We start from the raw sequence: 26,198 nt of genomic DNA on the forward strand, positions 1-26,198 counted from the left end.
CATTACATAGTTTCCCACCTTTAGACGTATCAGAGAAGTATGACAAATGTCACTGTTACAGTAGAATTTTATAAAATACTCCTGTCACAGACGTCTGAAGGTGGGAAATTATGTAATGTAATGTTAATTTATACGTTTATAACGATAATTTCCACCTCCACTGGTTTCATCTCTTTTTGTTTCGCAATGTATTATGTTTTCCATCTTTTGTGTTATTTTGCCGGTTATTAACGCGCTCATCACTGTATATGTTCTCCATTGGAAAGAACGTGGATATAAATAAATATTGTAAACTACAATCCTTATTAAGGAGAAGATCTGCAGGTTATAAAGCGAACAAGGCCAAGATATTCTCCACGAATGAAATAAAGCTATTTACTTATGCACAATTACAAAAATATGTACTAACAAAAGTGGCTTGCATTTTTGGAATCATGGGAGCGTGCAGAGACACGAATTACATAAATTGGAATAAAATTACTACCGAGTTTGACTTAGCTCTTTTAGTAACGATAAGAGACACAAAAACGCACACAACACGAAAATTTGGAAAAAATATACAGGGTGTTAGTAAATAAGTATGAAAAACTTTAAGGGATAATTCTACATACAAAAATAATGGCAGTTTGCTCTATAAACGTATGTCCGCAAATGCTTTGTTTCCGAGATACAGCGTGTTGAAATTTTTACTTTAAACTGTCAATTTTTTTATTGCTCTAAGACCGGTTGAGATATGAAAATTACATTTGGTGGGTTTCAAGAGGTAGTTATTGCGCATTTTTTGGTAAGCAAATAACAATTTTATATTCGTCATTGGCGTGCCTACGGGTAATGGTTTGAATTTTTTTAAAGAAAAAAATGGTACGCCACTGAGATATTTAAAATTAAAAATTATTTTTGTATTCCACGTTTAATTTACGAAAAAGAACCTTTCTTGTATTTTTTTTCCTATGCTGCACCGTTTTTATGAGAAAAAAATAAAACATCTTCGAGCGTATTTTTCATTTCTTAATACATTATCAAGAACTCTCCAATATAATAATACCAAAGTACAGTGGCGGCTCGTCAGAGGAGGCAAGGGAGGCTCAGCCTCCCCATAAATTTTTTACACACTCTATACTGTTTTGTTTATCATGAATCGCGAAAACAACAATTACTCTCACTATTATACAACGTGTAAATTCCATATTATCACTAATTATCCATACGTACGGAGCATTAGCATTAGAACGCATGATCGCGTCTCAGTTTTATTACATATTATTGTAGGCAGGACCCTGGGTTATCCCGAGATGCACGAACGGAGCCGAGAAGCACAGCATTCTCCGTTACTAATGCTCCGTGCAGCGCAGCAGGCGTTTAAGGAGACCCGGTCTCCTAACAGTGGCATCTACGGCGCCATCACACGCTGCCTGGAGATATACCAAGGGAGGCAGATTAGCTTCTCAGCTCCGTTGGGTGGTTGGGTGCGTCTCGGGACAACGAATTTTAGGGCCGTGACTAAAAATAATGAAAAATCTAAAAGTGCGAATTTTGTTATGAAATTTGGTATGTGGGGTTATAATAATATTTGGAATAACTTGCTCAAATAACTTTTTCCGATATCTCTAACTCAAAGCAAAATGTCGGTAATTTATCGTGTTTTTGAATTCGCAGTAGGCCGCGTTTAGAATTAAAAAAATTCAATTGAGTATCTTAAAAAATTTGAAGCTTCATTATGTATGGACTGCAAAACTTCAAATCTGTATTTATTTTGATATGCATAGGTATCTATTTACAAATAGATGGAATTGTTAACAAATAAACGACACAAACTTTGGTATTAAACTTTTATTATTAGACTAACTATTTTTAAAATGATGATATCATGAAATTATGAATTAGGATGATATTATGAAATGTAAATAAAAAATGGTCAAAAGATGGGGCCTTAAATTACATTTTTTGGCGCATTTTTTTGCTAGTGCAAATTTGTCTAGATATTTTACAGTTAGGTATAGCCTCCCCTATTGTAAAAATCACGAGCCGCCACTGCCAAAGTAGAACAATAACAGAAAATATTCCTAAAAATATTTTAACTAGGTGCAAAGCTACAACAAATGTTCAAAATTACCTCCTTTAAAGGTGACAGAATAATTTTATATTCACCATTGGCACCCGTACAGGTAATGGTCTGAATTTTTTAAAGAAAAAAAAATAATACGCCACTGAGAAACGTCAAATTGAAAATAATTTTTGAATTCCTCGTTTAATTTACGACAAAAAATCATTTTTGTCTTTTTTTCATATGAGGCGCCGTTTTTATGCAAAAAAATAAAACATCTTAATGCTTACAAATTATTCGAGGTAGATTCCATATGCATAGAAACTTATTTCAAATACTTTGTAAACGTTAAGATATTTTTTTTGCATAAAAACGGGGCATCATATGAAATAAAGACAAAAACGATTTTTTGTCGTAAATTGAACGAGGAATTTAAAAATGATTTTTAATTTGACATGTCTCAGTGGCGTACTATTTTTTTCTTTAAAAAAATCGGGACATTACCCGCACGCGCGCCAGTGGTGAATTATAAAATTACTCTGTCACCTTTAAAGGAGGTAATTTTGAACATTTGTTGTAGCCGTGCACATAGTTAAAATCTTTTTAGAAATATTTTCTGTTATTGTTCTAGTTTGGCATTATTATATTGGAGAGTTTTTGATAATGTATTACGAAATGAAAAATACGCGCGAAGATCTTTTATTTTTTTGCATAAAAACGGTGCACCATATGAAAAAAAGACAAGAAAGGTTATTTATCATAAGTTAAACGTGGAATATAAAAATAATTTTTAATTTGAAATATCTGTGGCGTACTATTTTTTCTTTAAAAAAATTCAGACCATTACCCGTAGGCGCGCCAATGATGAGTATAAAATTGTTATTTGTTTGCCAAAAAATGCGCAATAACTACCTCTTGAAACCAACCAAATTTAATTTTCATAGCTTATAAGGTCTTAGAGCAATAAAAAATTCGAAATTAAAAAAAAAATTATTATTTTTTCATGTAGAATTACCCCTTAAAGTTTTTCATACGTATTTACTAACACCCTGTATAAATCTTCGGCCACAAAATTATATGATGTAAAAGTTTTTCACGAATTATTACAATGGAAAAAGAACAGTTCAAAATATTGGAATCAATGGTAATCTGGTAAAAGGAATAGCCAAATTTTTAAATCTACCTAATCCAACACCATGTACTGGACATTGCTTTACTAAACATCACGGCGGATGAAAATCCACATCAGTGACAGAAAAGTATATTGGGAATCCTTTCGAAACAAAATCAACATAGAATAAACCAAATTTTAAATTCCATCGAATACAACCTATTTAATAAAAAAATTCATGTCACACCATCGATGACAGGAACCTCATCAACCAGCGCAATAAAATTGTACAACAATTTGTAAAACAAAATAATTAATCTAAACAGATAACTAATTAATTTGTTGGTGTTATAAAATAAATAACTTTGAATATATTTTTGTTGTTGTGAATGATCGTAGAAAAAATCATGTATACAACTCGAATTAAATTGCCATTATGACGCTCGTATTCTATACGACATCCGCTGCTACGCGGCTCATGTGGTATCACTCACACTCGCATCATAATTAAGTTTCTCTATTCATCCATACTCTTTTTCCAACCCATCTGTCACTATGTCACAAGTCTACATATACTATTATTTATTCTGTCTTTAAACAAAAATTAGGAACATTTTTGTGTAATATTACAGGTAAATCTCGAAATTCATGATGATTATTTTATACACAAAATATTCAATTCACTGTTCAAAGAGATATTATTCCATAAACACTATTATAGAAATATTTAGACCTTTTTAAGACTGACTGACAGATTCAAGACGAAGAATGCCAAGATTTGTAGTGAAGGTAAATAAGAATAATTGGCTCAAAATCTCAGTTATTATTTACTGTTGTTTCTTTTGGTTATTTCCAATATAATTCTATGAATCTGTCACTGGCGAAGCGTCCATGTAACCACTGTTACCATTGGTAACAGTTAAAAATCTTGCAAATAAATATTTTATGACGGTGAATAATTCCATTTACCTATATTTTTACCAATAGAAATATATTATTATATTATGTGTTATTAGTACCTAATTCAGTAAATAGCCAACTACTCGTAGACATACGAAAATATTGGCGAGTTTATGTGACTCAGTTGCACTTTATAAAATGAAAGACCTATTTTAAACAATTTAAAAAAAGAATCAAAAAAAGTAGTTCGATATTTTAAATTTAGTTGGTACAGTGAAAATCCTTGGTTATGTGGTTGCAAGAAAAATAGACTGTATTGTTGGCCATGTCTTCTGGTTTCTACAGAAAAAATGGGTGGACCAGGTTCACGATTTAAATAGTTTTAGAATTTTAGAAAGGAGACATGAAATTTCTCCCTTACCTACATGTAAGATGTATACCCAATTTGATTCAGTTTGGCAAAACAAGAATCGAAAGTTCTCTTAACCAAGCTTTTAAAGCAAATATTGCTAAACATAATGAGTTTGTTAACAAAAAAATAGATAGGTATATCCTTAGCACACTTATAACAGATATCGTATGTTTTTTAGCCAAACAAGAATTAGCGTTTTGTGGTCATTTTGAGGGCGACGACTCTGACAATCGAGGCAATTACAGGGAATTGTTAACATTAATTTCCAAAAAAGACCAAAAATTTTGCCAACATCTAGAAACATCAACTGTTTTTTCGAGCGATCAAGTGATATACAAAATGATTATTATTGAAGCCATATCTTCATTTTTTTAAATAAGATTTTTTGTATCTGGTTTTGGTAACACTTTGGTAACGCGTCGCCACTGGAATCTGTTAATGTTTCACTATGACTGTTTTGAAAATATAACCTTTGGCCATCATCTCCACCAATAGGTTCTTCTTTCCTATAAGTATTTGATAGAGGCTTTTTACGTGCCATATCATTCTTAATGAAGCAGTTAACATTGTTTTATTTTCTGATGACACTACTTCCTATGTAAGCTATCTGAATATTTCTGAATTTGACATTTGACACTCTTGATTGCCAAACATGTGAAAAAACTTATTCAATTGGTTTTTAACTAACCGCCTCTCTTTGAACAAATCTAAATCACAAACTGTTAATTTCAATTTAAGAAATAACACTGGTATTGGACACATTGCTCTACCATAATGTGCAACTGAGGCGAAGTTTCTAGGGGTACATTTGGATGCAGGATTAATCTGGAAACAGAGGCGTAGCTACCGCCGTATCAATTATACGGGGCCCCCGACATTCAGCGGCCCCAACGTGGCATGTCGATATAAAATTCCATTTTAAAAAATTGAACAATTATTTCACTATTAACACAGTGTATATTGTTTGGTTATCGACATTTTCGTGTAACGGATTCTTTATCTATCTATAAATTATATTTATCTATTTTATATTCTCTGCCGCTCGCCGTTATTCCATAACAACAGAGCTTTTTTTTGTTTTCAAGCTACCTTTCATTGTACATTCACCGTTGGCTGTGTGTGCGACATTGTATAATGTATAATGCCAAATTGCAATTTTTGTAATCGCTTTACCTTTGAATATTTGTAACAGTGTGTATTGTTTGGGTATATTTTCGTGTAATCTGTTCTTTATCTATAAATTGTATTTAGGTATATCTACTTGCCGTCCGCTCGCCGTTATACCATAAGAACAGAGCTTCTGTGTGTAAGCTCATTTTCAATGTCCATTCATCCTTGGTTTGAAAAAACTGAATCTGTTTTCAAACAATGAGTCTCAACAATTCAAATCTATTTTTCGTAGAGTTTACTAGATTTATTATTATTATCTATATTTGGATGTTATATGCAAAACTTATTACCTAAGGTTGTATTATGTAATTTGCAATTTATTTAAATTTTGCAATAGATTGTTTTGTTTTATTTTATTATCTTTTATTTTGTAATAATATTGACGATTTATGTAATTTCAGTAAACTGTATTTGTTATTGTTTTTTTTTTCGACTCTTTGTAAGCTTTGTCCATAAAATTGTAAAATTTTCTGTGACAACAAAGCATATTCCCATTCTATTCTATACAAGCGTTTTTGCTTCTTTTATTGAACATTTTTTAGCACCATTCCATATCAGTAGTGGAAAAGAGTTCCGCGACAAACTTTGATATGGGGCCCCAGCGGGGCTAGCTAGCCACTGTCTGGAAACAACATATACATAGTTAATTTATCGAAAAAAAAACCCCACAATTTTTCCTTCTCAAGAAACTTGTACAAGTGACTTTCAGGGAAACTATGGCTTATCACAGTAACTTCCATGCTTATCTAACTTATGCTGTTTTTTCCTGGGGTCACTCTTGTCATATTGATAAAGTGTTTGGACTACAAAGAAAGTGTTTGTATTATCTCTGGGCTCGGTTATAGAGCAGACTGCAGAAACTCCTTTAGAGCTTTTAAAATCTTAACTTTACCTTGTCTATATTATGAAGTGTCTGTTGCACATTAAACAAAATCTTAGCCAACTCACTAGTTATCCCACTAGAAACAACAGTAAACTTATACCAGAATTTGGCCGCCTTTAGAGATCCAGAAATAGTTCAAGGTATTTAGCCAATAAGTTTTATAACATAGTACCTGCCAGCTAGAATAAAAGCTCTTAACTTTTATCAATTTAAAGCAAAAATTAATACACTAAGCATTAAAATTAACGCACCACCTTAAAAATGAGACATTTTTGATGTCTCGTACTTCCTAAACCCGTTGTCCGATTTTAGTGATTTTTTTAGTATAATATAGCTTTACTCTTCAAGAATATCGATGTAATAATATTGCTAAACAGGTAAGTATCATTGTATACCGGGCATAACCATAGAATATTCTAGCATATATAAAATATTGAAATGAAAACTTAACTGTAGCTCTAGGCTTTCTTAATATTTTTCTTTTTGATTCATTCGCTTATGTGGGATAATAAAAAGTTAGGTACTTTAATAACTAACCATGTTATTCATCAATAGTGATTCTAAATAAGTGCGACACATTTTAAGGGGTAATGGCCGTAATGCATGAACAAATAATGGCCGTTTGCTTAATAAACATATGTCCACAAATGCTTCGTTTCCGAGATACGGGATGTTGATTGTTTTCTTACAAACTGACGATTTATTTATTGCTCTAAAAGCGGTTGAGATATGCAAATGAAATTTAGTAGGTTTTAAGAGGTAGGTTATTGCGTATTTTTTGACATACAACTAAGAATTTTATACTCGCCATTGGCGTGCATACGGGATGTATCTAAAATGTTTATACCCGTATGCACGCCAATGGTGAATATAAAATTCTTAATTTCATGTCAAAAATTGAGCAATAACTACCCCTTAAAACCTACCAAATTTCATTTGCATATCTCAACCGCTTTTAGAGCAATAAATAAATCGTTCGTTTGTAAGAAAAAATTCAACATCCCGTATATCGGTGGATATACGGTATATTTGTGGACATATGTTTATTAAGCAAAAGGCCATTAGGTTTTCATGCAGAATTACCCCTTAAAGTGTGTCGCATTTATTTAGAAACACCCTGTATTGATGAATAACATGGTTAGTTGTTAAAGTACCTAACTTTTTTATTATCCAACATAAGCGAATGAAACAAAAATCAAAATGTTAAGAAAGCCTAAGGCTACAGTTGAGTTTTAATTTCAATATTTTATATACGCTACAATAATCCACAGAGTGTTCCAAACTTTGAGGAAAAAACACACTATCATTGTTACACCCGGTATACAATGACACTTACCTCTTTAGCAATAATATTATTACATTGATATTCCTGAAGAATAAAGCTATAATATACTAAAAAAATCAATCAAATCGGACAACAGTTTATAAAATACCAGACATTAAAAATGTCCCATTTTTAAGGTGGTGCGTTAATTTTGATGCTTAGTCTAGATACCTTTTAGTGATTTTTTTTTTCATTCGAGGAGTATTTTTCTCCCAATTTTAATCTGTTATGATTTTTATCTGTCTTTTATCTTTGTTTATGTTTTATATTTCTTTAGACATAACAAACTATCTATCTTAAAAAGGCCAAGAAATCTATAAGTTTCGTGTAAGATTTTAAATTAACAATTTTATCAGGGTATATTCTTCAAAAAAATTACTTAAAGCCATTTTACATTACAGCACATTGAATAAGGTGCTTAACCTAAATTTTTAGCTTCTACATCCAAATTACATATTTTGTTTAGAGAAAATGGAAATACATGAAATGATACATACTAATCAGTCAACTATCATTCTCGTTTCTATTTTCTTGCCTTACATTATATCAATGTAAACTACAGTAAAAGGAAGCACTATGTATTGCTCCAAAAAAATGCAGAATGTAAAGTTGCTTTAAGGATAAATAATAAAAACCTTTCTTAAAAATTAAGAATAGGGTTACTTCTATTATGAGTATTTAGGAGATGGTTGTATATTACTTGATATACGCGGTTATCGATAAGTATAACTAGAAGACTAGGTCGATAGAAACATCAATTGTTCGTTTTTTAATCTTAACTACCTTTGGGAAAATATGTTGATCGAGTTAGTGTTTGCTCTCTTCCTTATTAGCCGCCCGGAAACTAAAAAATAAACACCATTATTAAACTATCATAGATTTCAAAAATATATATGACACATTCAACAAGAAAAAAAGTGCATTCAATTTAGTTCAACAGCTACTTACTTGCAGAGTCTTGAGGTGTTAATGGTCTTTCCAGCACTCTTTGGATGACCTCAATCCAGTGGTCTCTATCATGTTCTGTACTCGCAGAAAGATTATAGACCCGATCTGGAGTTGTTAGAGAAAAGCTAAAGCCTTGGTCCTTAACTCCATGAGAAACTCCTATTCTAATGCCATAGCCATCTAGAGTGTGCCCTATAATAAAATATTATGAGTAATCAGTAAATAAATACTAAACATTATAGTGGTATGATCATCAGCAAAAATAAAATTAGAGACGCCCAACTACTTATCAATAATACACCAGTGGACAGAAGTAAAACAGTATAACTATCTTGGAACAATAGTGCACGAACAATGGGATCACTCACAAGAAATAAAATGTAAAATATAGAAGGCTAGGAGTGCACTCAATAACATGGCCAAACTCTTTAAAAGCCACAACCTTAATCTGGAGATAAAAATAAGGCTCCTACGATGTTATATCTTCTCAATATTGTATTACGGAGTTGAATCCTGGACACTCACTGAAGCAATGAAGAAAAAACTTGAAGCCTTCGAGATGTGGCTATACAGGCGAATCCTAAGGATATCATGGACGGACAACATAACCAACGAGACCGTATTACGAAGAGTGGGCAAAGAAAGAGAGGTGATGTATACCATTAAAAGGAGAAAGTTAGAACATCTCGGACACATAATGAGAAACGGAACTAAATACAGATTACTGAAGGTAATCCTTCAAGGTAAAGTATTCGGAAAGCGAGGAATTGGGAGAAGAAGAATATCATAGTTAAAGAACCTGAGGAAATGGTTCTCCACAACAACAACTAATCAATTAGCATCAGTTAATAAAATAATTATAGCCAGAATGATCGCCAATATTCGAAAGGAATAGGCACTAAAAGAAGAATATAGTGGTATGACACCTCATGATGCTTAGTTATCCTATCAGATTGGTGGCTGGATTCAAAGAAAGTACACATAAACCATAGAAACCCTAGAGATTTGCAAATATACATATGTATTTTCTTTCCTGTGTTGTTTACCAATTCAAACAGAGATTGACAAATGGTGCTCCTATGTCATCTACTGTCTTAACAATACATCAAACGGATAGCAAGCTTTTGCTAGAACATGTTTAGCACATTTCGTATAGGCCAGAAAACAATATTAATAAATTGTTTTCGTTCACGGTCAACAAAGTAGATGGTGCCTTTGTAAGCTTACCACTTTAGTGGGAAACAGTTAGGAAATTATTTGTTAGGGTTTCATGTTTGATTTTGTATTCCCCCCCCCCCACCTGATGAGATCATGGGAGGTTGAAATGACGCCATAACACAGTGTTGTTAACCAATTCAAAAACAGAGACTCACAAATCGTGATCCTAAGGTATATACAGGCATATACTATATTTTCAGACTTACCTAAAAATATTTCTCCTTTGGGATAGGCATCCATAGGTTCATCATGGTACATCAACTTCCTGTTATCAAGTGTGAACCACCTCTTTTTGAATCCATCTGAGGTCCTTGGGCCAGTTTTCCACAACCAGCCCTCTTTGGCAAAATCTTCAGTAAGGTAGTTCACCAGATCGCACTCACTGGCTGAAGGATAGGCTACTTGCAATCTGTGAAGCTTAGCACACCTGACAGCCATGTACCAATTTGATATTACTTCTGCATCATCATGGTAGAGATATATGTGCCGAGTAGTACCCTCCTTCAAGAAGGTCAGCTGCATAGAGTTTGGATAGCTGAAAGAGGTTTGATTTCTATTAATACAATTTTGGTAATACACTGGCTTTTTGCCCTCTCCCATATACAGGGTGTTAGTAAATAAGTATGAAAAACTTTAAGGGGTAATTCTACATGAAAAAATAATGACAGTTTGCTCTATAAATGTATGTCCGCAAATGCTTCGTTTCCAAGATACGGAGTGTTGAAATTTTTTTTTTCAACCTGCGAATTTTTTATTGCTCTAAGACCTTTTAAGCTATGAAAATTAAATTTGGTGGGTTTCAAGAGGTAGTTATTGCGCATTTTTTGCAAACAAATAACAATTTTATATTCATCATTGCCGCGCCTACGGGTAATGGTCTGAATTTTTTTAAAGAACAAAATAGTACGCCACTGAGATATTTCAAATTAAAAATTATTATTGTATTCCAAGTTTAATTTATTATAAAGAACCTTTCTTGTCTTTTCTCATATGGTGCACCGTTTTTATGGAAAAAAATAAAACATCTTCGCGCGTATTTTTCATTTCGTAATACATTATCAAGAACTCTCCAATATAATAATGCCAAACTAGAACAATAACAGAAAATATTTCTAAAAAGATTTTAACTATGTGCAAGGCTACAGTTCAAAATTACCTCCTTTAAAAGTACATTACATTTGGTGGGAAAATTACATTTGGTGGGTTTCAAAACGTAGTTATTGCGCATTTTTTGGCTAACAAATAATTTTATATTCACCATTGGCGCGCGTACGGGTAATGGCCCGAATTTTTTAAAGAAAAAAATAGTGCGCAACTGAGATATGTCAAATTAAAAATCATTTTTGAATTCCTCGTTCAATTTACGACAAAAAATCGTTTTTGTCTTTTTTTTTTCATATGAGGCGCAGTTTTTATGCAAAAAAAAATAAAATATCGTAGCGTTTACTTGAAATAACTTATATGCACATGGAATCTACCTCGAATAATTTGTAAGCGTTAAGATGTTTTATTTTTTTTTTTGTATAAAAACGGCGCCGCATATGAAAAAAAGACAAGAATGATTTTTTGTCGTAAATTGAACGAGGAATTCAAAAATGATTTTTAATTTGACGTTTCTCAGTGGCGTACTATTTTTTTTTTTCTTTAAAAAAATCAGACCATTACCTGTACGGGCGCCAATGGTGAATATAAAATTATTATGTCACCTTTAAAGGAGGTAATTTTGAACATTTGTTGTAGCTTTGCACCGAGTTAAAATATTTTTAGTAATATTTTCTGTTATTGTTCTACTTTGGTATTATAATATTGGAGAGTTCTTGACAATGTATTAAGAAATGAAAAATGCGCTTGAATATGTTTTACTTTTTCGCATAAACCATAGGGAAAAAATACAAGAAAGGTTCTTTTTCATAAATTAAACGTGGAATACAAAAATAATTTTTAATTTGAAATATCTCAGTGGCGTACCATTTTTTTCTTTAAAAAAATTCAGACCATTACCCGTAGGCGCGCCAATGATGAATATAAAATTATTTGTTAGCCAAAAAATGCGCAATAACTACGTTTTGAAACCCACCAAATGTAATTTTCATATCTCAACCGGTCTTAGAGCAATAAAAAAATTGGCAGTTTGAAATAAAAATTTCAACACCCTGTATCTCGGAAACAAAGCATTTGCGGACATACGTTTATAGAGCAAACTGCCATTATTTTTTCATGTAAAATCTATATAAGCTATATAATCAATCTATAAAACCTTAATTCGACCAATAGCATGCTATGGCAGTGCAGCAAGGGCCCCGAAAGAAACATCCAAAAACAAACCCGACACATTCGAAAGGAAAGTACTGAGGAGAACACTAGGATCTGTGAGGGAAAGGAGAATCTTCAAAGTCGATACAACAACGAGCTCTATTAACTGTATAAGGAAACACCCCTGTCAGACATCATTATAACACGAAAATTGCAATAGGCCGGACATTTGATAAGAATGGGAGAAGATAGGCTACCAAGAAGAGCACTGAACGCTAGAATACAGGGAAAGAGACCGGTTGGAAAGCCAAGAAAGCGCTGTGAAGACACAGTAAACAGCGACGCACAAGTCCTTTAGGAGTCAGTGTGTGGAGAAGAGCAGCCACAGACAAACAAGGGTGAAGGCAAAAATTAAAGGAGGCCAAGGCTCAATTTGGGGTGTAGTGCCTTAGAAGAAGAAAAAGAATACCTGGATATTTCCTTCATAATATTGTAAATTGTAATTGTATATTAATTCAAATTATATGATTATTTCATTCATGGGAGATTCTAACCAATAGAAAGCTACAGAAATAAAAATTACAGTGATAATTTTTGATAATATCCCGTCGTCAAGCATTACGTCAGATGCCCTTCGTTCCTACGCAAAAATGAACATTAAGTGACATTAATGACAATTAATGATTTACAACTTATCACAGAGAACACCAGGAAACAGGTTTAGCAAATATTCAGGTGAAGTTATCAATAAAATATTAGTTCAAATGATTTAAAAAGACAGTTTTATTCATGAAATAATCTCAGCGAATTACACTCGAGCTCTAAAATTATTATCGACTTGTTGCCCTCGTAACGCTGACATAATTTAAACTGTCGAAAGTGTCACTCGGGAAACAAATCGATAATTTTAAAGCTCTTGTGCAATTACTACTGATAATATTCAATCATCTACTAACAAGATTCTTTCAATAATAATAAAGACTTGTTACTAAATATGTTATTGGGAATTTTATTAACCCATTAAGACCGAGAATATATTTTTTAAGAACAAAAGAAAGATCTAGGAAAATGACTATATGACCACCAAACACAAGTAAAACAACCTACAACCTGCACAAACTGAAAGTTGACCGTCCAGTGAACAGGTAAACAAAGCGCACGCGCTTCTATATTCTTGACTTAACTTGTGGGTTAATACCATTAGTTAACTTGATGTTAACTAATTTGCGATACCAAGTGGTATCCGTATGCGCTAATGGGTTTCTACCTTTAAAACCAGAAAAACCTTACCCTATTTTCTCAGGAGCAAACACCACATTTAATTCCGATATCCGAAGTATGGCCTTAGGTTCTTTGTTTTCCCTAACGAAATATTTCAGAGTATCATCAGCCTCAGACAACACAAATTTCCTGGGTTGGTATTTGCTGTCCTCTTTACCCCTTTTCATAAGGAAACCCTGCATGTTACCACTAGTGTAAACCTGCCTTTCAGGGTGACAGAATTCTTCTCTTTGATATTTTGCTCTGATCCATTGTTCAATCAATACCCTAAAACAATTATTCATTAATATCATATAGATATAGAGCATCTAAATTTTAATAAATTACACCAATCATTACAAATAATATATTCAGATGTTTAAAAAAAATCTATTAGTCCACAGTACTTCTTGTCCATCGTCCTTTTTGGAAGATGATTACAAAAGTCTTAAAAATGGTCTTAACTGCTTCGTTTGAGTGAGTCTACCACTTTCTGAAAAAATTCAGAGTGCAGGTTGCCCGCGTTTCCGCGTCCCGCGTCATTCAACATATTTACGTTGTCGCACTAACGAAACGCGGCTGTAAAGTACCCCGCACAAACCTTATGGAAATTAGGTCCCAGTGGATTTCGTTCATACTTTGGGAAAATACTCTTTGAAGCATCCTGATAAGAAGTTCTCATGGGCACATCTGGATCGTATAGAGGATTTTCAAGATATAGAGGCACAAACTCGGAAAATTATAAGATTTACTGGGTATTCCAATTCCCTGAGTTACTGGTTATCTGGCAACATGTAGAAGTTTTGAGCAAGAAAAGGTACTAGTAGTCTAGGATTTTTCCTGGCTATCCAATGGCGACCTTTACTTTAACCTTGACCTTCAACGGACGTCATCTTCTAGAGTTTCGAGGGTTTTCGGCACTAAATTGATATAAACAGATTACTCATGGGTTTTTGGAATCGCTAAACACGAATATGCCATCAGAATTGGCATTTTCTTTTCAATTGGGTTTTCGGCATTTAATTGATGCGAATAATTACTGGAGGGTTTTTTTGAGGTCGCTAAACACGAATATGCCACCAGAACCGACTTCCGGAGCACCTGGTTTCCAAGGTCAATGAAAGGCGCTCCTGGAGTTTCGAGGGTCTTTGGTACTACAATAATGCAAACGGATTAGTTATAGGTTTTTGGGGTTGCTGAACACGAATACGTGATTAGCACAGACACAGGAGCACCTGGTGCCTAAGACAGATTATCTTCTAGAGTTTCGGAGGAATGAAATGGATTACTCTTAGGTTTTTAACTCCAGAAGATAACCTGTCTTAGGAACCAGGTGCTCCTGTGTCTGTGCTGATCACGTATTCGTTTTCAGCAACCCCAAACACCTATAACTAATCCGTTTGTATTAATGTGGTACCAAAGTCCCTCGAAACTCCAGGAGCCCATTCCATTGACCTTGGAAACCAGGTGCTCCGGGAGTCGGTCCTGGTGACATATTCGTGTTTAGCGACCTCGAAAAACCCTCCAGTAATTCATTTGCATCAATTAAATGCCGAAAACCATCGAAACTCTAGAAGATGACGTCACTTGCAGTGGCCCTGGCCACCACGTCCTCTGAGGTCAATTCTGATGGCATATTCGTGTTTAGCGGTCCCAAAAACCCATGAGTAATCTGTTTATATCAATTTAATGCCGAAAACCCTCGAAACTCTAGAAGATGACGTCCGTTGAAGGTCAAGGTCAAAGTAAAGGTCGCCATTGGATAGCCAGGAAAAAATCCTAGACTACTAGTACTTTTCCTTGATCCAAACTTCTACATGTTGCCAGATAACCAGTAACTCAGGGAATTGGAATACCCAGTAAATCTTATAATTTTCCGAGTTTGTGCCTCTATATCTTGAAAATCCTTCATACGATTGAGTTGTGCCCATGAGAATTTTTTATCAGGATGCAAAGAGTATTTCCCCAAAGTATGAACGAAATCCACTGGGACCTAATTTCCACAAGGTTTGTGCGGGGTACTTTGTCGGACAAGAGATCGACAATCTTTTTTATTTAATATCATCATCATTCTCTTTGCCTTATCCGGCTTAGGGTCGGATTTCTCCACACAATTCTATCCTGGGTCATATCAATATTAATCCCCTTTACCAACATGTCCTGCCTAATCGTCTCCCCCGTCTTCTTTGGTCTTCCTCTCCTACTCCTTCCAGGAATCTGCACTTCAGCTACTCTTCGTATTGGATGATTAACGTCTCGACATTGAACATGACCAAACCATCTCAACCTATGCTCTCCCATTTTGGCATCAATTGGTGCCACACCTAGACTTCCCCTAATATACTCATTTTTAATTTTATCCTTTCTTGTTACTCCACTCATCCATCTAAGCATTTTCATCTCCGCCACATGCATTCGTTGTTCCTCTTTATTTTTCACTGCCCAACATTCAGTTCCGTTCATCATAGCCGGTCTTATGGCTGTTTTATAGAATTTTCCTTTCAGCTTCATTGGAACTTTTCTGTTACACAACACACCACTCGCTTCCTTCCACTTCATCCATCCAGCCCTAATTCTACTGCACGCAACTCCATCTATTTCTCCATTACTCTGTAATACCGATCCCAGGTACTTAAAACTATTGCTTTTTACAATCAGTTCACCATCCAAAGATACCATTTTATTTGTAGTAACTCCATCTTTAAATGAACATTCCAAATACTCTGTCTTTGTCCTACTAAGTTTTAAACCTTTTTCCTCCAGAGCTCGTGTCCACTGTTCCAGTTTTTATTCTAAGTCTCTTTCACTATTTCCTACTAACAGGACATCATCAGCATACATTAAGCACCATGGAATGTTACCCTGTAGTTTCGCTGTTATCTGGTCCAAAACTAATGAGAATAAATACGGACTAAGCACCGAGCCTTGGTGCAATCCTACTTTCACATGAAATTTATCAGTCTCTCTCACACCTGTCCTAACACTAGTCGTTACTCCCTCATACATATCCCTCACAATCTTTACATATGCACCAGGGACTCCTTTCTTATTGAGTGCCCACCACAGAATCTCTCGAGGAAGTCTATCATATGCTTTCTCAAGATCAATGAATACCATATGAGCGTTTGTTTCTTTACTCCTGTATTTTTCCATCAACTGCCTTATAATGAAAATTGAGTCTGTTGTTGATCTGCCCTGCATAAAGCCAAATTGATTCTCGGATATGTCGGTCTCTTCACGTATCCGTCTTATTCACGTATATTATTCACGCATCCGTACAATCTCTATTATATAATATAAGTACAGTGGAACCTCGATAACTCGGATTAATCGGGACCGCGGCCGATCCGGGTTATCGAAAATCCGTGTTAGCCGGAGAATATAGTAAAAATTAATAAATAACCTCCATTACAATTACAAAAACATGAAACACATATGCACAGTACACATCTAAATTACGTATAGTTGTATAGAGTGTAGAGTTTTGTTCATTTCTTGGTAAAAAACTCAGTCATACTGTAGAGATGTACCGACACCATAATATGGTAGGTCTGGATCCTGCGTACAAAAAAAAATTGATAAATAGCAAGCTGAAAATTTGTTATTAGCTTAAGGGTGTCTAGTCGGACAAACATTAATATATGGGAACACTGGAAGTTTTAACTGTGGAACAGGTTAAAAATTTGGAACGGTCAGACCACGAAAACGGCACATGTATTTTTTCCGACAGAACAGACTTAAACTCTCCGAACAGAGATTAAACTCTCATGCAAAAATCAGACTGCTATTTATCACCAAATTGGCGTTTTAATGAGTGGAACATGTAGAATATGTCAAATGACAGGAATTATGACAGGTGATAAATAGCAGTCTGATTTTTGCATGAGAGTTTAATCTCTGTTCGGAGAGTTTATGTCTGTTCTGTCGGACAAAACAAATGTGCCATTTTCGTGTTCTGACCGTTCCAAATTTTTGACCTGTTCCACAATTAAAACTGCCCCTGTTCCAGTGTTCTCATATATCAAAGTTTATCCGACTAGACACCCTTAAGCTATTAATAAATTTTTAGCTTGCTATTAATCAACTTTTTTTTCATACGCGGGATCCAGACCTATGGTAGCATAATATCATATTATGATGCTGCAATAAATTTATTTTAAAGATTCGTCTTTATCAATCCTACCTAATGTTTCTAGTTTCTTTTCCATTGTCACTGCAACATTTTTACGTTTTGTTACCATTACGTAGACAAAGCAAACACAATCTGAAGCACGATTACATTACAGAACGGAAGTGATTAATAGGCTGTACTACACACAATACAAGAATTTTTAAATAGTCACGTCTTTTTTAAACAATGCTAAGACAGTTTGACATAAATAAAGAAAAAGGAATACAGACAGGTGTCTGTTCTTTCCGATAAGCTGAGACGGTCGCTCTGGCTGCCGCCGTGTGCATGAATCATTTTTACTATTGTACTTATGTGTTCAAATTACACAAATACACATTATCTCTGAAATATTATTTGGCCTACATACATTTTTATTTGATAAAATTGTTAAATTGTTTATTTGTTAAATTTTTGTCTGATGAAAATCGGTCCGGGTTAGCCGGACTTCCGGGTTATCGGGGGCCGACTTATCGGGGTTCCACTGTACTTTAAATTAAAAATTAAGAGTTTTGTAATAACAAAATCGTAGAGTCAGAAACCCGAAAGATGTCACTCCAGCGCGGTAGTTTTGTTATTACAAAACTCTTAATTTTCAATTTGAAGTACTTATATTTAATTAATAAAGATTGTCGATCTCTTGTCCGACAAATTTACAGCCACGTTTCGTTAGTCCGACAACGTAAATATGTTAATGACGCGGGACGCGGAAACACGTCCAACCTGCAATCTAAAATTTTTCAGAAGGTGGTAGACTCGCTCAAACGAAGCAGTTAAGATCATTTTTAAGACTTTTGTAATCATCTTCCAAAAAGGATGATGTACTGTGGACTATATTTATTATTATTTAGTACCAATTTAGACATTCAAAATGACAATACATACTGTGGATCATCCTCTTTGGGCCGCCTATAACATGGAGGTACTCTTTCTTCATATTTTAACTTAGCTTTGGTGTTTCCCACTTCTGTCATTCTTTCCACCTGAGAATCCTCCCATCTGTCCAGCTTCAGATGTTTGACCTTGCTGATGTGTACTCCCATACTTCTGTGGACCCCTGAACACCTTGTACAGATGAAGATGCCGATGTTGTAAGATGCCCATTCTGGATCTGAAAAAACAATTATTTATTAGGAGCTGTTGGTATTTCACTGAATGTAGAGAATAGTATAGAAATGGGCAATACAAGATATTTATTTAATAAGAAACATCCATGTAACCTCAAAATTTCAGTTATAACTAAAGACTAATAATAAAAATGACAAAGTGAACAAGGTGCAAAATCACGCCTGCGCTTAAACAGTGTCATAAGTCAAAAAAGCTAAGTATCAAGGAAACGATGTTTAAAATTTGTGCTAGAACTTTTCCGGGTTTAATTCAAAAACTGTTAAAATTAGTATACAGTAGACTCCCGTAAGTTCGGCCACCTCGGAACCGGACCCTAGGCCGAACTTAAAAGTGGCCGAACTAACCAATGCTTATCTAAAAAATGCCCATTTATTGTTTGTATGGATCTAGCAAAAACAAAACACTTGTACATTAAGTAGAAGACAACACAGAGGAATACTCTGACATATATTTAACACATATTAAAAGATAGACCGTTACAAAATAGTATATTGTGCAACAAGTGCAGAAAGGTACTAATTTCTCACGAGTTTGAAAAGTTGCGGTACGAGCGCAAGCGAGTGCCGCAATTCAAACGAGTGAGAAATTACCTTTCTGCACGTGTTTCACACTATACTTTTTCTACAAGCACAGTTTTTCCTAAAAATAAAAATCACAATTTCCAAACGACGATTAATTATAATAGGTACCTAGTGATAAATTTTAAACTGTATTTAATTAATACCTACTAATCAATTTAAATTCCTTATACCTAAATAAATTGCACAGAAATCAGTTAAAATCAGTTAAAAAATTAATGCACTGCCTTAATTTGTTTAAATTTAAGCAATTATTACACATTATTGACATTATATTTATGCAGTCACGGATTTACACAAAACCTACTTCATTCGACGTCTCTTGCACAGGTTGCTAAATCCTTATTGGTTATTTGATAATTATAAAATGTTTAATAAGAATAAAATTGTAAAATAAAACAGTTGTAACATCCATAATTTAGTTTCTATGCTATAGTTAAATATAATAATTGTCTAAAGTTATATATTTGTCTAAAGTTTAACCACGGATGTAAACAGAATATAACGTTACTCAGAATGCGGTAGTCCACGGATGTAAAGAGAATATAACGTTACTCAGAATGAGGTAGTCAACTGTGCAGAAAAGAACTTTGCGGCACAGAAACGTCACTTTGCGGCACAGAAACGTCACTTTTCTGCACACTAATGTCAAATATCTTATACTGTGAGAAAATATCAAGTTTGCTAACATAAAACCGTACAGAAAAGTGCACTTTGAATAGTGGTTGTAGAAAAATAGTATTAAACAATACTTACAGAACTCTAGGCCTAATAAAATTTAAATTTTTTTCTGAATTTTCTTTTCTAATGATTTTTGATTTGCAAAGTCACGCCAGTTTTTAATAATCACTGCATCGATGGCTGCCAGTTGCAAAGTTGCCTTCAGCGTGGCTCATTTTGTTTTCTTCATCTTCCTCTTCATTCTCAGCAGCATCTGTGTGGTTATCCTTCTCATTTTCTTGGCGAATGACACACTCGGCGATTTCGTCGTCCAAAACCTCGTTGTGTAGCTCCTTTTCAAAGTCGATCCACTCCAAAACATCTTCTTCAACAATGGGACCACAGTTCGGTAGTTTCTGAAGGTCGTACGTAGCTGCATTGTCATCAGGTTCGTTCATAAGAATGTTTGGTTCCAAGAACCAAAGAATGGTTCTTGGAAAGTATTTTCCAAGACTTTACAAACGTCTAGGGTGGTACGATGTCGATGTATGCTTTGGCCGAAATGTACACAACATCTTTCATATTAACTGACTTCAGCACTTTTAAGAGGTCTAAGTTGTCATCAGCCTACAGTTTGGAAAGAACTTCAGAAAGTAGTTTTCGGCGATAATTTCTCTTGAAGCACTCAATGACCCCTTGGTCCATTGGCTGTTGAGGACTGGTTACATTGGGTGGTAGGAACAGCAGTTTAATTTCTTTTTCATCGTTACACTGAAGACCTTCCTGAAGCAGTAGGAGCGTTGTCAAGCAGTAGAAGTGCTTTGATGGGCAGATTTAATTTTGTCAAATGGTTTTTCACTTTCGGAACAAATTCGCACACAAACCATTCCCTGAACAAATATGTGTCCATCCATGCTGATTTATGCGACCGGTAATACACTGGTAGAGTTTCCATGTTTATGTTCTTAAACGCTCTCGGTTTTGCTGCTGTTCCAATGACAAATAGGGGTATCTTATGGGTCCCCGAGGCATTTGAACACAAGGTGAGCGTTATCCTCTCTTTGCTGACTTTAAATCCTACCGCAGATGTTTCTTGTGGGGTGGCAAAGGTTTTTCTGGTCAGAAGTCTAAAATTTAACCCAGTTTCGACGATGTTGTAGATTTGCTCTGGACTCAAGTTTTGGTCACCAATGATTTTTAAAAATTTTGCAGAACAATTTTTGGCCGCTGTCGGGTCTGCTGACAGCTTTTCGCCACAAACTCCAATAAAATGGACCCCGTGTCTCTTTTTCCATCGGGAGAGCCATTCCTCACTAGCCAAGAACGCCTCTTCTGGTTGAAGCTTTGAGTGCAAGATCATAGCCTTCTCTTTTAGGATTGGTCCACTTAACGGGGCTCCTCGTCTTCGTTCTTGAGCGAACCACAACCACAGAGCATCTTCCATCATTCCTTGTTTCGCTTTTCTCAGTGTGCAACGCTTTTGTAGAACTTTTTCAGTTTCAATCTGTGTACAAAAGCCTTCGATAGTTTTTCTATTGCGCCGCCAGTCATTGATTGGACTTTTGCCCACGTTTAAATCTCTGCAAATACTTTGCACGGATTCTCCTTGTCCAATCTTTCCAAAAGCTTGTAGTCTCTGTTCCATTGACTTAGAGATGCATAAAGTCAAACTAGTTTGATTTTACTCAACAAACTTGACTTGACTTGAAAATCAAACTATTTGTATAAAAAAGTTTGACTTGACTTGATTTCGATATCTTTAGGTTTGACTTGAATTCAAACATCTTCAAACAGTTTGAAAAGTTTGAATATTACGCAACGTGTTTATTTTCAATTTTAAATGAGAACGGGGGTGGGGGAGGGGTAGGGGGAAATTCCCCTCCCCCCTCCCAACAAGGCCCAAAAATTATTTTTTGACAAATTTCAATAAACATAGAAATGTATTGGCTGATACGATATTTAAACCGCAGACAGACAAATAAAACCCAATAAACGCGCCAGTTAGGATAATTATTAAGAAAGCTTAATGCATATTTATACATTAATTTTTTTTTAATTTAAACCCAACATTTGTAGCCTGTATCCGAAAAAAATTTAAATTGTAGATATAAAACCATATAGACCTGGATCCCGCGTACCAAAAAAAAAGTTGATTAATAGCAAGCTGAAAATTCGTTAGTAGCTTAACGTTGTCTAGTCAGACAAACTTTGATGTATGGGAACACTGGAACGGAAGAAGTTTTAATTGTGGAAAACGTTAAAAATTTGGAACGTCAGACTACGTAAACGTTCCATGTATTTTGTCGGACAGAACTTCCAATTGATTTGTTACCATTTCATTAAACTCTCATGCAAAAATCAGACTGGTGTTTATCACCAACTGGGCATTTTAATGAGTGGAACACGAAGAACATGTCAAATGACAGGAATCATGTTGGTTAGAAATAGCAGTCTGATTTTTGCATGAGAGTTTAATGAAAGGGTAACAAATCAATTGGATGTTCTGACCGACAAAATACATGGGACGTTTTCGTAATCTGACGCTCCAAATTTTTAAACTGTTCCACAATTAAAACTTCCCCTGTTCCAGTGTTCCCGTACATCAAAGTTTGTCCGACTAGACACCGTTAAGCTATTAACAAATTTTCAGCTTGCTATTAATCACCTTTTTTTGGTACGCGGGATCCAGGTCTAATAACCCTATGGTTAGTTTTGAATTTTAAAGAAATACCAACGAATATACAGCAATACTAACTTTTTGTATTGTGGTACATATTTTCGAGTGAACTAGCAGCTTGGTACCACATGTTTTTTCGAACTGGCCCTAAGATAAATAAATGCCTTTTTAATAAAAGAAAGTCATAAAAATTCCAAATAATTTTATTTTGAGCTGTCCATTGCAAAGCCAAATAGTCTTATTTTATTGTAACCCTTAAGGGCATAGGCGTAACATGTCGCTTATCAAAATGTTCAATGTGTTTTAAATGTATTATTTTTTTTCAAATCCTGAGAAAACTAATAAGAATTAAAAAAAAATTAAACGCATCATGAAAGATTACATTATTTCTGAGGGACGAACGACGAACAACCCTGAAAACTTCTATAATGTTTATTTATTAAGTTCCATTGGTGAACATAAAAAGGAAAATTTAGTGTTGTTATTAATTGCAAATATTTCATTCAAAACAAACTTTTTATTTATTCTAAGTGACTTTCGGCCCTCGGTAATAACGCAATCTTTCATTCTGCGTTTAAATTTTTCAAAAATACTTATTAGTTTTCTCAGGATTCGAAAAAAATAAATATCTACATTTAAAAGTTTTAAATTAAAACACATTGAAAATTTTGACTTTTATGTGGTACTCATTGTATTATTAATTTTATCTTAATTGGCAACTAACATGTCTATCTCGACAAAAATACTTTTCCCCCATCCAAAAAGTACACAACGTCCCTCAAGAAGTTTTCATTTCACGAATTTATTTCATCGAAGCGATGACGGTCGATAATTTAATACTTTTTTCCATCCAAAAAGAGCACAACGTCCCTAAAGAAGTTTTTACTTCAAATGTTTATTTCGTCGAAGCGATGACGGTCGCTTATTTATTACTTTCTCTCCATCCAAATTTAATAATTTTTCCCCATCCAAAAAGTGCACAACGTCCCTAAAGAAGTTTTCACTTCAAAAATTTATTTCACCGAAGCGATGACGGTCGCTAATTCAATACTTCTTCCCCATCTAAAAGTGCACAACGTCCTCAAAAGAAGTTTTCACTTTAAAAATTAATTTAGCCAAAGCGATGACGGTCGCGATGACGTTCGCTAATTCAATACTTTTTCCTTATCTAAAAAGCGCACAACGTCCCTAAAGAAATTTTCACTTCAAAAATTTATTTCGTCGAAACGATGACGGTCGCTAATTTAATACTTTTTCCCCATCCAAAAAGTGCACAACGACCCTCAAGAACTTTTCCCCTAGAAAATTTATTTCTTCGAAGCTATGACGGTCGCCAATTTAATACTTTTTCCCATCCAAAAAGTGCACAACGTCCCTAAAGAAGTTTTCACTTCAATACATATACGTACAAAATTTAATTCGCCGAAGAGATGACGGTCGCGAAATAAATCTTTTTTCCCCATCCTAAAATAGGTTTTACATTTATTTTAAATTTAAATACTTCTATACAATTTATATATACATACAAATAATATATAGCATAAGCGATGGCGGTCGCAATGACGGTCGCGAATTCAATGCTTTTTCCCCTATCCAAAAATCGCACAACGTCCCTAAAGAAGTTTTCACTTCAAAAATTCTAGATTATTTGCAATACTTTGCCAAGAACATTACTTCTAACTACAACTAATAACTATTACTTCATGGTTAAGTAAGATGGTTGTCTCGGGGCAAAGTATTGACAAAACTATTTGAATTAGGTACGAACAGAAGTGAAAATATTTTTAAATGAAAAAAATCTTCATTATCGAATTATTTTTCCGTTACAGAATGGGTCGCAAAACTGGCCTACCTGAGCGACATATTTTCTTACATTAACGATTTAAATTTAAGTCTTCAGGGTAGTACAACAAAAATATTTAATTTGAACAGCAAAATATATGCATTTAAGAAAAAGATGAAGTGTTGGTTAACGCAAGTTAAACAAAATAATTTTGTCAAATATTCTCTGCTTACTTAGATTTCCTAAATACCAAAAAATAATTAAATTATATAAAACTTAATGCAACAATTTATATCCATTTACAAGCATTGTATGATGGGTTTGAAAAGTATTTTCCCACAAACATCGGTGTACCTACTTGAGGGTAATTTATGAATAACAGATCCTTTCATAGAATATGAGAAGCTTCAATTAAACAATGAAGGGAAACAACATATTTTAAAATTGGGTTCTGACTTGACGTTAAAGGTAAATTTTTCGACAATGACTTTCTATGAATTTTGGATCAGAATGAAAGAAGAATATCCCAGTCTTCACAACCAGGCTATGAAGATGTTGCTCCCTTTTACCACAACATATTTATGTGAAGCGGGATTTTCGACAATAACGACAACTATAAACAAAGCGAGGAATCGGTTGTCGATAAACACGTGACTTCGATTAGCACTAACCAATTTACAACCCGAAATGGACACTGTTATACAGAAGGAACAGACAATCCCATTAAACTGTTACAAATTTTGTGAAAATAGTTTTTGTAATTTTAGTTTTCAATAATAATTTACTAGACATGTAGGTAATGCATATTTGAAAAAATTATTGGTATGATAAAAATTATCCTAAGTATTACCGGTCCCTGATAAGGAAAAGGTTGAGAAACACTGTTCTAGAACACTGCTGCCATCATAGGTGGAGATAAGATAGGTCTATTAATGCCTCAAATAAAATAATTCTAACATGAGCAATGATTGCAAAGTGATTTATCAAATGGAATGTATGACTTTATGTTGTTACTGGTATCTCTTTCAGGAATGTTTCTATAATTTGACATTAATCTCTACACATGCGTAGTCATTCAACAGAAGTTTCACAACTGTAATAGTTAATCAGATCATACTTGATACTTCATACGGACTTGATAGACATATTTTATTTTTCGCGTGTAGTAAGTAAACTTTGTGAGAGTTGCAAAGGGAAACAATTTATTGTGAAGTGAAAAAATTAAATCAACAAATTAGGGTCAGTGATAGTAAAATCTTTAAAACCAGTGAAATAACATCATAGGAACTCTGCAAACGATTACTCTCAGGCTCAGGTAAGAAAGTTAATTGCTAAGAGCCTGGGAGAGTGAGAGGAGAGAGAAAGTGTGTGGTGCGGTGTGGTGTGGGTGTGGTGTGGTGTGGTGTGGTGTGGTGTGGTGTGGTGTGGTGTGGTGTGGTGTGGTGTGGTGTGGTGTGGTGTGGTGTGGTGTGGTGTGGTGTGGTGTGGTGTGGTGTGGTGTGGTGTGGTGTGGTGTGGTGTGGTGTGGTGTGGTGTGGTGTGGTGTGGTGTGGTGTGGTGTGGTGTGGTGTGGTGTGGTGTGGTGTGGTGTGGTGTGGTGTGGTGTGGTGTGGTGTGGTGTGGTGTGGTGTGGTGTGGTGTGGTGTGGTGTGGTGTGGTGTGGTGTGGTGTGGTGTGGTGT

The 26,198-nt window shown here is 34.6% G+C and overlaps 1 protein-coding gene across 1 annotated transcript in view; it reads right to left on the reverse strand.

The window, feature by feature from the left end:
* Window positions 1–2,841: 2,841 nt before the first annotated feature.
* LOC114335032 (arf-GAP with dual PH domain-containing protein 1-like) overlaps window positions 2,842–26,198 on the reverse strand; it is a 40,069-nt gene continuing 16,712 nt past the window's right edge. The window contains exons 2-6 of the mRNA XM_028285189.2: window positions 18,577–18,802; window positions 13,554–13,811; window positions 10,217–10,545; window positions 8,793–8,984; window positions 2,842–8,688 (exon numbers count right to left, since the gene is read on the reverse strand). Of these exons, the coding sequence (XP_028140990.1) occupies window positions 8,624–8,688; window positions 8,793–8,984; window positions 10,217–10,545; window positions 13,554–13,811; window positions 18,577–18,802 (1,070 nt within the window). The 3' untranslated portion in view covers window positions 2,842–8,623. The remainder of the gene's footprint in view (window positions 8,689–8,792; window positions 8,985–10,216; window positions 10,546–13,553; window positions 13,812–18,576; window positions 18,803–26,198) is intronic.

This window comes from Diabrotica virgifera, chromosome 1 (assembly GCF_917563875.1).
Source record: "Diabrotica virgifera virgifera chromosome 1, PGI_DIABVI_V3a".
Classification (NCBI taxonomy): Eukaryota; Metazoa; Arthropoda; class Insecta; order Coleoptera; family Chrysomelidae; genus Diabrotica; species Diabrotica virgifera.